Source organism: Tremella mesenterica (genome assembly GCF_000271645.1).
Source record: "Tremella mesenterica DSM 1558 unplaced genomic scaffold TREMEscaffold_13, whole genome shotgun sequence".
Lineage (NCBI taxonomy): Eukaryota > Fungi > Basidiomycota > Tremellomycetes > Tremellales > Tremellaceae > Tremella > Tremella mesenterica.
The window spans coordinates 781,227-794,268 of record NW_006711237.1 but is presented as its reverse complement, the minus strand read 5'-3'; the positions used below and the strand labels follow the sequence as shown (position 1 = coordinate 794,268).

The window sequence follows — 13,042 nt, the reverse complement described above, 5'->3', positions numbered from 1 at the left end:
ATTGCTCAACGGATGGCAGAAACGTACATGAAATCGAATACGACACAACAACTTTCGGACAGACATAAAGTGGTAGAGACTGTATTGGAAGCTTTGGGTAACGCAGAAACAGGTATGAACCATAATTCTTCCAGGTTCGCTACCTGTCTTCAAGTGGGTTTTTCCTTCTTTTTCTGTCTCTGTCTCTGTACTCTTTACTCTTCTACCCTTGACACTCTTCTTCTGTGAGAAACCTGTGATCCTGTCAACCTCTAACGTCTCTCCCCCCTTTCCCCCTTTATCTGTTTTCCTCTCGTTGTTTAATCATGTATCATGTTGAACCAATCAATCTCCCTATTGGGTTTTCCTTCACTTGTAATCATTCCAAAGCAAAGCAACCATTTCCGTTCATTCGCTTTTCCTCGCTCTTTCCCCGACCTTTTTTTGCCTTTTCTCTCTCTTTTTCGTCATCATCTTCAACTCAATCCTGTTGCCTTTTCTTCTCTTGATTTTTCATTCGAATTCCCTACATATCATCTTTGAACCGACCAACCAACCTTTCGCCTATTGGCTCTCGGCTCTCGTCTTCGCTTTCGAACTCACCAATCACGTTCGGAGAGAGAGATCGTTCACAGTGTCTTGATATCGTGTGATTCTTTCTTTGAAACTCTTTTCTTTCTCTCCCAACATACGCTCTCCTTTCTCTGATAGCTGACATGAAATCGACCAAACCGCAAATCACAGAAGAACCCTGACCTTCAGCTCCATATCAGTCAAGATGACAACGGCAAACGATCGAACCGAATCTCCATGGAGATTCAGACTTTACTATTTGAGAAATCCAGGGTGGTAGCGAAATCACCAGACTTCACATTTCACGCTTTGAGGGAAATACCTTTTTTCGTCGGTGGTTCTGGTTCTGGTTTTCTTATCGAAAAATCACGTGTCGATAACAGAGTTTTCAAAGGGAATGGGAATGGGAATGAACACGAGAATGGGATTGGGAATGGGAATGAGAATGGTAAAATCCATCCGAAAGAGGTTGTTTTTCAAGGACAAGAAATATCAGAATTCGATTCTCATTCACGAGGAAAGAACGGAAACGGACAATTTCGATTCGAAGAATTTTACAGATCGTTGAAGATCTTGATAGGGATAGATCAAGCTGATAAAATATTAAACTTGTTGATCGTCATACATCTTTTGAATAATCTTTCTGAACCCGAACCCGGACCCAAATACCACGACGGCGACATACATCTTTTGAATAATCTTTCCGAACCCAAACACCAACACGACGACGACGAAAAGACAAGGACAAGTAGTAGTTTGGAATTCGAAACGATTTCTGGTTTGTTAGGAATAGAAAATAAAGTTTTGTTGAGATTGTTGACTTACGACTCGGTGGTGGGTAAACCTATCAACTTGTGGGAAGAACAAGGTTCAAAAAGGAAGAATGCGATTGTTTGTCAATGGTATGTCGAAGTTTTTCAAGTGAGTTTATTTATTTCTTCTTCTTCTTTTGCTTCTTCTTCTTGTCGTCGTCGTCGTCGTCGTCGTCGTCGTCGTTGTTGTTGATGGTGGTGGCCTCATATCCTTTCTTCTTTTTCGTCCCACCTGAACTTGTTCATATCCTCACATCCTCGTTTCTTTCTCACATGAAATCTCTTCGTAGTCTCTGATCCTTTTCTTTCTCACATGAATCTCTTCATACCCTCTTTATCCTTGTTTCTTCCCATCTCGCATGACTTGTATAAGCTTCATATCCTCGTTTCCATCCCACATGACTTGTATAACTTCATATCCTCGTTTCCATCTCACCTGACTTGTATAAGCTTCATATTCTCGTTTCCATCTCACATGACTTCTATCAGCTTCATGACGACTAGATCTAGATCCAGATTTCTCTTCTCCTGATCCATACGATACGCTGACCACAATGTAGTGGATTGTCGGCGAATGTAATCGATACTTGGCACAAGACGATGATGGCAATCATGATTATGACGAGAAAATATCATCATCCCAACAAGGTGCTGGTGGTAGCTCGATCCGACAAGGTGGTAAAGGGATCATACGTCTTTTGGATGTTTATGGTTTTGAACAGTTTGAAACGGTCAGTCGTCCAATCTACATATCTTCCCTCCCCGAAAGTCGTCCACTCTACATATCTTCCCTGAATCCTTCTTGTGTCGAGTGTTGAGACTTGACTCTAGCCTTTTCGTCATGTATCGTGAACAAAATGTCTCATCTTGATGTGTCGTTGTGTGTGTGTGTGTGGGAAGGAAGATGAAGTATCATGCTGAAACTCAAAGAATGATTTATCACAACTCTTGATTAATTGGACAAACGAACAACTTCAATCAACATTCATCAATCAAGTTTTAGATAATGTCATAGTGGATCATCCTTCTCCACCACCACCGACCGAAACCCGTTCGACAAACCTCGGTATCTTTTCAACAAGTTCTGAAAAATCTAATCCTGACGTTGATCGTCATCGTCCTATCTCTCTCTCTTCTCAAACATCATCATCCAAAGGAGTAAACCAAACATCATCCACACAAATAAACCAAACATCCACATCCACATCCACATCCTCGAAACCCAGTATCAGTAGACAAGGTCTAGACAATTATCGTCAACAAGCAGATATCCGAAAGAAACATATCATCAAATTATTAAGGTTAATGCAAGATGGCGATCGTTTACGTCAATCTCCTATCGATATAAAATCATCTTGGTCACATTATTTGAAAAATTTCAATTCCAATCCCAATCATGGTCACGGTCATGATCATGATCATCGTCGATCTATCAACAGCGGTGGGAACATGAATGATAAACCTCCACGATCCATCAGCAACGGCGGAAACATAAATGATAAACCTCAACGACATGGTGAGAACGACGTCATGGTTGAACATTTCGCAGGGAAAGTGAATTATGATCTTGTGACTTGTCTTTCACAAAACGCAAATAACGTGCCGGACGAAGCTATGGAGGTTCTGAAAAGTTCAAAAGTCGATTTATACGTAAAGATCGCCATGGGTTCGGAACAGGTTGACAAGAAGAAAAGCGGAAAGAAAGTCACGGTGACTTCTAAACATGAGAAACAGTTGGCAGAGTTGATGAGGATGATCAATGATACTCAAGTGAGTTTCGTCAAATGTATCCGCGTGGGAAATGGAAATGGGGATGGGGAGCATGTTAGAGAGACGAGTGTAAATGTCCAAAATGATTTGTTGAAACAATTAGAAGAGACGGGATTAGTACAGGTCACTCAAGTGTTGAGTAATACTTTACCAGTGGTCAGAGATATTGCTTGGGTGACAAGTCGGTGAGTTGTTCCTCTGAGAATGATCAAATGGCAGGTGCGTGCTGGGGGGTGGGGGGAAAGCGATAGAGAACGGGTGAGAGGGGAGAGAAAGCTGGAGAGAGATAGAGTGGGGGAGGAGGTGTGTGTATGTGTGTGTGAGAGAGAGAGAGGAGAGAGGATAAGAATGACAATCGGAAGGACCTACACACCTACTTATATCTGGCGGACCAACTACTCGGCAGAGCCGACGTGACCAAGAGCCTCATTCGACGCGGTCAAGCAAACTTGTGAGAAACGCTGACGATTGATAGGTTCGCTTCCTTGATCCCATCGACCGAAGAGGATGATAATGACGAGAATTTAAGTGTGAAGCAAGATCAAGTTGAGAAACGAAATCGAAACCAAAATCAAAATCAAAATCTAAAGCTAAATCAGACTAGAAAGGAAGAACAGAATGAGAATGGAAACGAAAAACGAAATGAGAATGAGACCCAAAAGACTGTGCAAGATGATGACAACTGTGAAAACGAAAACCAAGCGCGACTTTTGAAACGTTTATTCCGATCGATCGAGCGTGAACCTGAAATGGAAATGATCAAGCAAGGTATCGATTATGTATTGGACCAAAGTAGAGGGAAGATCAGTTTTTCTATCGAGTGTTTGCAAAGGTTAGAACGTTCTCTTTCGATCATGAATTCCATTGTGGATGATCAACATGAATCGTGTGGTGGTGAGGATGTGGATGTGGATGTAGATGTGGATGTATCGTTCGAGAATAAAGAGCAAGTAAAGAAAGAAGGGTCAGATCCTCTCAATGAGGATCAAGGTTTATCGTTTAGAGGGGTAAATCCAGATCTAGATTACGATGGAGAAGAAGAAGCAGAAGAAAAAGATTCTTCTTTCCCTACGGGAAGAGTAGTCGATAATGATATGACTTTTAACTTTGATCAATCTTTCAATCAACTCCAATACCAGGATCCTGATCCGGATCCTGATCCTCGACATTCGACTTTGTTCTCCTCGGTTCACCATACGAACTTGAATGAAAAAACCCGGAATGGTCATGGTTCAATCTCTATTCACAAACGACATGAAAACCAATCAGGTTCGATACCTACTCGCCATCAAGACGACCCGGGGTCGACGATCGAACTCGAAACGTTACATCATACGTTATCGGAAAAAACCGAGATGGTGTTAGAATTGGAAACTATCAACCGAAGACTTTTGGAAGAGAGATCCAGATTGTCGGAACGGTTGAGAGTTTTAGTGGATCGATTATCGGCACGTTCTCAAGTGCTCGTCGACCTCTTTGAGGAAGAGAGTAATGAGAAAGATTCGGTTGCCCGAGGAATTCTTCACGTAAACGATGGTGAGAAAAAAGGTGGGAACCAACAAAAGATTGAAGAAACTTTAATCGCACAAAAAGATAACGTCGGTGAGAATGATCATGGTCAAAGTCGAATTCCAATTGGACAAAAAGATGATGACAATGACGATAATGTCAGAAGGAAGGATGAAAATGTAGATGCCGACGATGACGATGACGATGATGAAGAAGAAGAAGAAGACCAATGGAAAAAGAAAAACCCTCCACCGGAAGAACAAAACCCCCGACAGATCTTACTGGACAAACTTGAAGATTCCATCCATCACTTTGAAAACAACATGACCAAGCTGGAAAACCTAAACGTCGGACAACTGATGGTCGATAACCGACAACTAAGACAGGATTCGGAATCTCAAGACTCTCTCATCCATCAAATGCGATCTGAACTGATCGAATCTCGCTCTGAATCCGACCGAATAGCAACGACGCTGAACGTTTCTGAGCGGAGGATGCAAGGGATGAAAGAAGAGCTACAATCGATCTGGAGAGATAAATCTAATCTGACGGCCAAAGTCGGTCAACTTTCGATTCAGTTGGGATCCGTGACAGAAGACAAAGTCAACCTACAGATTCAGTTGGGCGCCATCATGGAAGAAAATGAAACTCTTGGGATTCGGTTACAGGCTCTCATGGAAGAAAAAGCAAAGCATAACGTGAATATGAGTGAGGAAGAAGGTAAGGTGAATTGGTATAAAAAGGAGAATGAACGTTTGAGTAAAACCGTTTTCATGTTGAAGGAAGAATCAGATGAGAGATTGAAATTCAAGGAAAAGGAAAAGGAAAACGAGTTGATGGTGAATAAACTGAGGGTTGTGCTGGAAGAAAAAGAAAAGAGAGAGAGAAAGGATAAAGAAGAAAAGGAAGAGTTGAAGAGACAAAAGTCTCGAGCGGAACAAAGGATGATAAAGTTGAATGATGTGATGGAAAGGTTTTCGATAGGTTATTTGATGACGGACAAGATGGTCTCGAAAGATATCGCCATATGGTTGTGCGGTGACAATGAGAGCGATAGTCAAACTCTAGGGGAAATCAATATCAGTGGGATTGAAAGTGGAACAGGAAATCGACCAGCTGCTGGTTTTAAAGTCTGGGAAAAACTGAACGAAATGGTCGATCGACCGTTATCCAGTCGAAGTCATATATTCCCAATCTTGGCCGTGTTATTCCATTCTTCTCAGAGACAAGGTCAATCAAAAGCCAAAGAACTGTTATCGACGGCGACCGAGACGTTCTCGAGATCCCTGGCCGGGGGTATCATGTCTAGTTACTTGGGGTTGAAAAGTACGGAAAGACAGAGGATGGAATTGGTGAGTTTGTAAGTGGATGAGTCAGTCGGCTGACCGAGCCAGACGAAACTGATAAACTTTATCAACAGCTTGAGAGAAGCTGGCAGAGATTACGGTATAGGTGATGATTCGTTCTATCGATCCGTATCAGAGTTGTGTTTGGAACGTTGCCCAGATCAAGGAGATCAACTTCATGTCCGTCGGGCATTACAGAGTCTCATCGAATGAATCGGAGTTAAGAACAGAAAAACCGCCACATGGGTAGGGTATGACATGCATAACGCCGTTTCGCCGAGTCGCGCCCGTGTACATAAACCCCCCCCCCCCCCCCCCCCGTTGTCTCTTTCTCTTCCTCTTCCTTCATTCCGCATTTGTTCTTTCTTCCTTAATGTCACCACAACTACCCCCCGTCCCCCACGTCACACATCTCAGTTCAAGTGAATGGCTATCAGTAGTCTGAGCTATTCGAGAGAGAAAGAGAGAGAGAGAGAGAAAGAAGGGCCTTGATCGTTATCAGAAGTCTGAACGATGTTCAAACGACGTGTCGGTCATCAGTAGTCTGGGCCCTCGTCTCTCTTCTTTCCCTCGCTCTCTCTCTCTCTCTCTCGCCTTGTTCTTTGTGCTGATTATTCGGGATCGGGATTGGTTGTTGGTCGTTCGTTTTACTTTATAGAACATATCCCGGTGAGTTGATCATCGTTCTATCGTCATTTCATCTCTTTCTCATTGATCTCTCCTTCGTCTGTCTCGATGTCTGTTCCTCTTGTCATTCCCATTGTTTTTCCTTCGTCATGCCGATGTCTTTCCCTCTTGTCCTTCTATTTCCTCTTTCCTCTTATCGTTTCCATTGTTTTTCCTTCGTCGTGTTTATGTCTTTTCCTCTTCTCATTCGCTTTCCTCATTTCCATGTCTTTTCCTCGGTCATGTCCGTTGATGATACGGAACAATCGCTGACGATTGATCAGTAAATCAACCATGTGTGGACGGATGAAATCCTCGAACAACATTCAGGAATGATACGTTTGGGTGCATGACTGGTTCGTATCTCGTTTGTCCCCTCCCCCCCCCCACACTCTGTCTCATCCTATCACATACCATCTCATTCCAGTGTCCCGTCCCGTCTGACACGTCGGCTCTTTACCCGTTCGCATCCCATCCCATTCCACTTGTCCCCACCGCGTCGGATCGCCTAGTCACCATGATTCACTACCCAGTAGAGTTGACCTTCAGTCCAACAATGACATGTCGCACGTAACCACGTCAACGTCAATTGTCCGCGCGCACGCACGCACGCACACACACACACACACACACGCTCGAAACCAACTACCATGATGACGTGTTGGTCCAACATGATGATTCATAGTTCACGACAAGGTGAGTTGGTTACGTCCATCCAATCATCCACCCTCCCATCCATCCAGAGCGTGCTGTAGCATCGCATCCCCCTCCCCTCACTCGTTTTCCGTTGTCAACGAATACCTCGCTTTGACTCTCGCTTTTCTTGACCAACTATCTCGTCCCGTCAATGACAAGCCACTGGACAGCCCATCCTTACCTCGGTAGTCCATGATTGTCACGTCCGGATCACTAGCTGGCCATTGAAGATGGAGCGCTGACGCCACAGGCTTGACATGACTTTGCTTACATTCTGACCACGTCGTCGACAATGCTCCGAGGCTGGATATATTCAACATGATCGACTCGGTCTACCGCAACGGTACGGGGTGAGTGTCATCGTTTCCATGCTCGTCACTTCTCACTACCTCTGCTCACTATCCACCGTTTGTCTACCATGCCCATCCATTCCACGCAGCATTCACCACGCGCCACGCGCCAATCTCTGTTCGCTTGGCCTCTGCGTGTTATCCATCATGGTTGCACGCGGCCATTGTCACGTTGACTGCGTATGTACCATGACTGGAAGCTGACATGACAGGCAAGTGAAACTGGGCTCGACCCGCGCCGAGTATGATGAACCAAGTAAGAGAGAGTAGTGAGAACGAGTCGGAAGTAGTCTAGACGTGGAGTGTTGTTAGATAGCGACGATGAGTACCAAATGACACGTCAGCTAAGGACGCCGAAACTCTTGTAGAGATGCCTCTGGATAGCTTTCGATGCAACTCGACTGACAGTCGCAAGTGCAATCCAAGCTTGACATGTACAACGTGGCCCCTCTAGGGTTGCATTCCCCCCGTGGTGTCGTTAAGTAATGCCACGTAACAATGATATGGATTGGTTGGTCGTTGATGTGATTCTTTACTACAGTCGGGTGTCAAAAGTCATGATCCGCGCGTCATTTTTTTCGGCAAGTCCATACACATGCTCTATCTTCACGCTTTCATATTTCATGCATCAATTCAGCTAAGAATCTAAAACTTGGTCAGCATATGCACAAAGGTATACGGAAGAAGACTCACAGTGTCCAGGATGTATAACTCAAAATTGGGTACTGAAACGATTTAATTTCAAAACTGCCTTCCTTCTCTCCTCCATACTGTCTATATAAGAATCAATCTTCTTCTGTGGTATCTCAAGCCACAACTTGCTAGCAACTTTGAATAGGTCATCAATGTTTGGAAGAGGATCTGGAAGTGTGACAAGTTGATGTTTGACTATAGACCAGCAGTTTTCAATCGGATTGAGGTCAGGAGAAGAGGGAGGGTGGTCGATAAATTGAGATTTGTGTTTCTTGAAGAACAAACGCTTTGGCGGGGTGCAGTGTAGAGGAACTCCATCTTGAAGGATGTAAGGAGTACCATATCCCCTTCCAAATGCGTACTAACTTCTTCCATGCTTCCAATAATGGCTTCTTGACAATTTGCTCGAAGGTAGATCTGACCATTCACAGCTCCTCTGTCACGAGACCAACTGACCAGCATTGGGACGATATAACAGTGCCCTTCAGAGGCAGCGGTCTAAACCACTGTGCTAAAAGGCCTATTAACCGGCGGTTACTGCATACCGCCGGTCGCTGGTTAAATACCCAACCCATCCTAACACTATCACTATCAAACTGTCTTGTCACTTCGTGACATCCTCCCTGTGAATCACTCTTGGACTTGTCAAATTTCACCAGTTCTGTCCGTCCTCCATGCCATACCACAGCCCATACCATCACTCCAGCTCCCTTTCGCATCTTGGGTAGGACACAGTCAGGATTGAAAAGCATCTCCATCTTTCCTTGTGACCCATTCTATAGTAGAACCCCCAGTCCACATCTTCGCCTCATCGGTGAATACTACCATCCTCCAGCCCAAATTTGCACACTTCTTTGCCCATTCAAGACATTGCTTTTGATGCTGAGGAGTGAGAATAGGTTTGATCCGAGCCACACACCGTTTATAACCAAGTTGTCACGACCTATCCCTAGCAGATCTCAAGGACACAAGAGACAGGTGGACTAGAACCGTTTACGAGCTTGAGTTATGAAGGACATAGTATAACTCGTGGCTTGTGAAGTTGGTTGGACAACTAGAAGACTTGGAAGGATTGAGCAAGTCAAGATGGGGGCAAAGGATAGGTCGATGGCAAGGAGAGGGGTGTGGATGAGAAGGATGGTTAGTAAAGAGTAAGTCGAGGTCTTTGTGTGTGTCAAAAAAATATATTGATCCTTAAGATAGAGGATTGTCACGAAGTGACAAGTCAGTTTAGTTAATGAAAAGTCAGTTTGGTTAGAGTTGTCTCCGGGTTGGGTATTTAACCAGCAACCGGCGGTATGCAGTAACCGCCGGTTAATAGGCCTTTTAGCACAGTGGTTTAGACCGCTGCCTCTGAAGGGCACTGTTATATCGTCCCAATGCTGGTTAGTTGGTCTCGTGACAAGGATCCTACAAGACGGTTTATATACTATTTCGTGCATGTCACGAGACATACTGACCAGCATATGCACGATATAACAGTGCCCAACGGAACAGTGATCTTAACCACTGCGACGAAAAGGCCTATTAATCGGCGGTTAACCCTACCGCCGATCGCTGGTTAAATACCCTTCCCCGACATTCGCTCGACTTGTCACACGCTTTGTGACAGTGCATTACCATCTGTATTGCAATGGTAATGCCAAGTGATGGTGGTACTACAGTTTGTATTACCAATTGTAATGCAGTTTGTATACAGTTTCTGCAATACAGTTTGTAGTACAGTCTGCAGTACAGTTTGGAATTCAATACCATGTACGTGTCTGTCACTTCTATATACACGACTATCGATATGCAGTCTGCGTTACGACTGGATCATGACACAAGTTGTCGCACGGTATGGTGAAGGGTGGACAAGGAGATGTTGATACTGTCATTCTGAAGTGTAGAGAGGAGTTTTCGCAAGGGTAAACATCGGTATCTCTGCAGGGTATGCCTAATTTGTGCTGAATCACGTCTGGATAGTTTATTGGGTTGTCCTGTACGAGCTTGACTCTTCCTGTGTCCACGCTGGGCTCGTTCACGTCGCAGACGGTTGACGGTAGATGGGGAGCTGTCACGACTCTACCAAGAATGACCCGAGTTCACGTGAATTCAACACACTCCAACTGAATTCATGCGACTTCAATATGAGTTCCAATGAATTCATATCAGTCCATGTGAAATCACCATGATACCACACAAGTTCACCATGATACTGTATGAGTTCACCATGATACCACATGAGTTCACCACGAGTTCATACGCATCCCTCATGAGTTCGCATGTGTTCATGTTACGGAGTAACAACGAATCGAGAGAACTCCATCGAGTTCGACGGATTAGGAAGGAGAACGGCGGGAGTTGGAGGCAGTGCTGCAGTAGGTAGGGACGGGTTTTCCCTTTTCGAGATTTCCCCACTGGGTTTGCTCAAAAGCGGTTTTTCACCTGTCCGAGTATGTACATAGACGCTTGCAGTAGGAACTGAGAGGAGGACACGGATACCTGTAGACAGTATATAGTACAATCAGCAAAGTACCAACTTTGCTGATTCTTCAATATCATTCTTTGGCTACATCGATTGCAGAGGAGACACGATCCATTAGCACCAGAGCCCCTAGATTTCCACGAGACCTCCATCGAGTTCGACCCAACCTGCGACCTAGTCGTCGTGTTTCCAGTACCGTTACAAGTTGAAGAATCAGCCTTACGCACCTTGGGTCGAATCGGAGAGTACTGTATGCTCACCAGAGGGAAAGCGCGGAAAATGATACCAGAAAAAGAGGAGTTGGAACAAGGGCTGGTCCCAGAGGAAGAAATACCAACAAGTTCTTCGAGAAGTACCATTTCACATGATCTCACTTCTACTACCACTACCCCAGATCCGCTAAATGAATTATCGCAGCAGTTGTCACAATTGTTAGCCATTATGACGATGCAACAAAAGGAACAAAATGCATTAAGGGAAGAACTGGCTACGATGAAAGCTGACCGACAGAACCAACAGATACTCACATCGAAAGGGGCAAGTTTGATCGAAGTCGGAGAAAACAAGCCGTGTTTGGAGCCAAAACTTACCAACAACGAACGAACAGGAAGAACCAGGTGTGCGGATCCACCTACCTTCAGTGGAGAACGAGGAGAATTGGACAACTTCCTTGCAGCATGTCACATGAACTTCGAATTCAAAGGGGCAGAGTACGCCACCGATCGCAGAAAGATCCTGTTCATGTACGGGTACCTTCGAGGCACCCCTCAAATGCTTATAACCCCGGCCATAACCAATCCAAGTATATGGAATTCGACCGAATGGCTAGAGAGCTACGACAAATTCATCCAGCATTTACGAACTCAATTTGGAGACAGTAACATGGCAGGTACGGCTATGAGGAAATTGCAGGAGTTAAGACAGACGGATACGGCCGCCGAGTATTTTGCCAACTTTGAACTTTGGTCCACACACCTTGGAAAGGTACCAGATGCAATGAAAATCGCCTCAGCCATACAGGGCCTGAAGGAAGAGCTACTGAAGGTGGTAGTGGTAAATAACACCGACCCTCGAACCAAATCGGACTGGATCTATTTCAAACAGCATGTGATAGGGACTGAGGAGAACCAACGGATGGCTGAAACGATGAGTGCAGCGAATCGATAGGCTGCTAGACGCAAACATGAGACGACCTGGCTTCCCCCTCGATCGAATTCGATGCGATTTGATACTAGTTTGCCCAACCCGGTAGAACGCCACTCACAATCGACTGGTAGAGGACCCTTGCCCGGTGGAAAACCAGGGATGATGAATTATGGTCTACCAAATGACCCTCCGGTCACTTGGACAGAGGACGGAGGACGTCTCAGCGAGAACGAAATGACTTGGAGGAGGGAGAACCGACGTTGTCTCAAATGTAGAAGTCCAGAACATTACGCCAACAACTGTCCAAATGGAGGAAATACGAGAAACAACATTAGGGGATCCCCAAACCCGCATAGCTCACCGATTCCTAGTGGATCGAACTCGATCCCAACTGGATCCAAAGGGCCATTAGTTCGAGGAATGGCGGTGACCTTTGAAGAAGAGGGAAACGACTACCTGGCCTAAGTGATGCGACCACTTGCGGCCAGGATCTGCCCGGATCGCAGAGAATTCAAATACCAATAGATCTCAGTAATGACTCGGCCACAATATATATAAAAATACAAACAAAGAAAGATACCCTACAGATTGGAATGTTAATCGATACCGGGGCTACAGGAAGGTATGTGCAGCCGGCCTGTCCATTATACCATCTATTCCCAAAGAAACAATATCAGGTACCACGAAAAATTAGGTTCCTGGATGGAACTACCGCGACCTTAGTGACCGAATATGTAGAAGCAGAATTAGATCTAGGAAAAGGACTCAGGATTGCAACTCGACTGGATGTTATGGCATACGAAGGACCAGAAGTACTAGTAGGACTAGATTTCTTGAGACAGTTTAGGGCAAGGATCGATTGTGGAAAGGGACTGATCGAATTCGACGGAATTGAACGAGATACTGGTTGGAAATACCCAAGATTAGAAGAAGGATTAATAAGAGGAGCAACACTGGAGAAAGGGGAGGACGAAATGAGTGAGGAGGAACTACGACAAATCATACCGACACAATGGCACCAGTACCTCGAATTAT

At 44.8% G+C, this 13,042-nt stretch overlaps 3 protein-coding genes across 3 annotated transcripts in view; 2 read left to right on the top strand and 1 right to left on the bottom strand.

Moving 5' to 3' along the window:
* TREMEDRAFT_65251 (uncharacterized protein) overlaps positions 1–6,202 on the top strand; it is a gene marked incomplete at both ends in the record, with an annotated part of 7,238 nt that extends 1,036 nt beyond the window's left edge. Inside the window, 6 exons of the mRNA XM_007007373.1 lie at positions 63–153; positions 742–1,473; positions 1,925–2,095; positions 2,295–3,319; positions 3,610–5,995; positions 6,038–6,202. Of these exons, the coding sequence (XP_007007435.1) occupies positions 63–153; positions 742–1,473; positions 1,925–2,095; positions 2,295–3,319; positions 3,610–5,995; positions 6,038–6,202 (4,570 nt within the window). The remainder of the gene's footprint in view (positions 1–62; positions 154–741; positions 1,474–1,924; positions 2,096–2,294; positions 3,320–3,609; positions 5,996–6,037) is intronic.
* Positions 6,203–8,413: 2,211 nt separating this feature from the next.
* Positions 8,414–8,716, bottom strand: TREMEDRAFT_34745 (uncharacterized protein; the record flags this gene model as incomplete). Its single annotated transcript, XM_007007217.1, has 1 exon — positions 8,414–8,716. A coding segment is annotated over one exon (303 nt), but the record flags the coding sequence as incomplete, so codon positions are not given.
* A 1,848-nt stretch (positions 8,717–10,564) lies between these two features.
* On the top strand, positions 10,565–12,472 carry TREMEDRAFT_65249 (uncharacterized protein; the record flags this gene model as incomplete). The annotated part of the gene is made up of 4 exons (XM_007007372.1): positions 10,565–10,754; positions 10,980–11,663; positions 11,913–11,968; positions 12,029–12,472. The coding sequence occupies 4 exons, from the start codon at positions 10,565–10,567 to the stop codon at positions 12,470–12,472; spliced, it is 1,374 nt and encodes a 457-aa protein (XP_007007434.1).
* Positions 12,473–13,042: the final 570 nt, after the last annotated feature.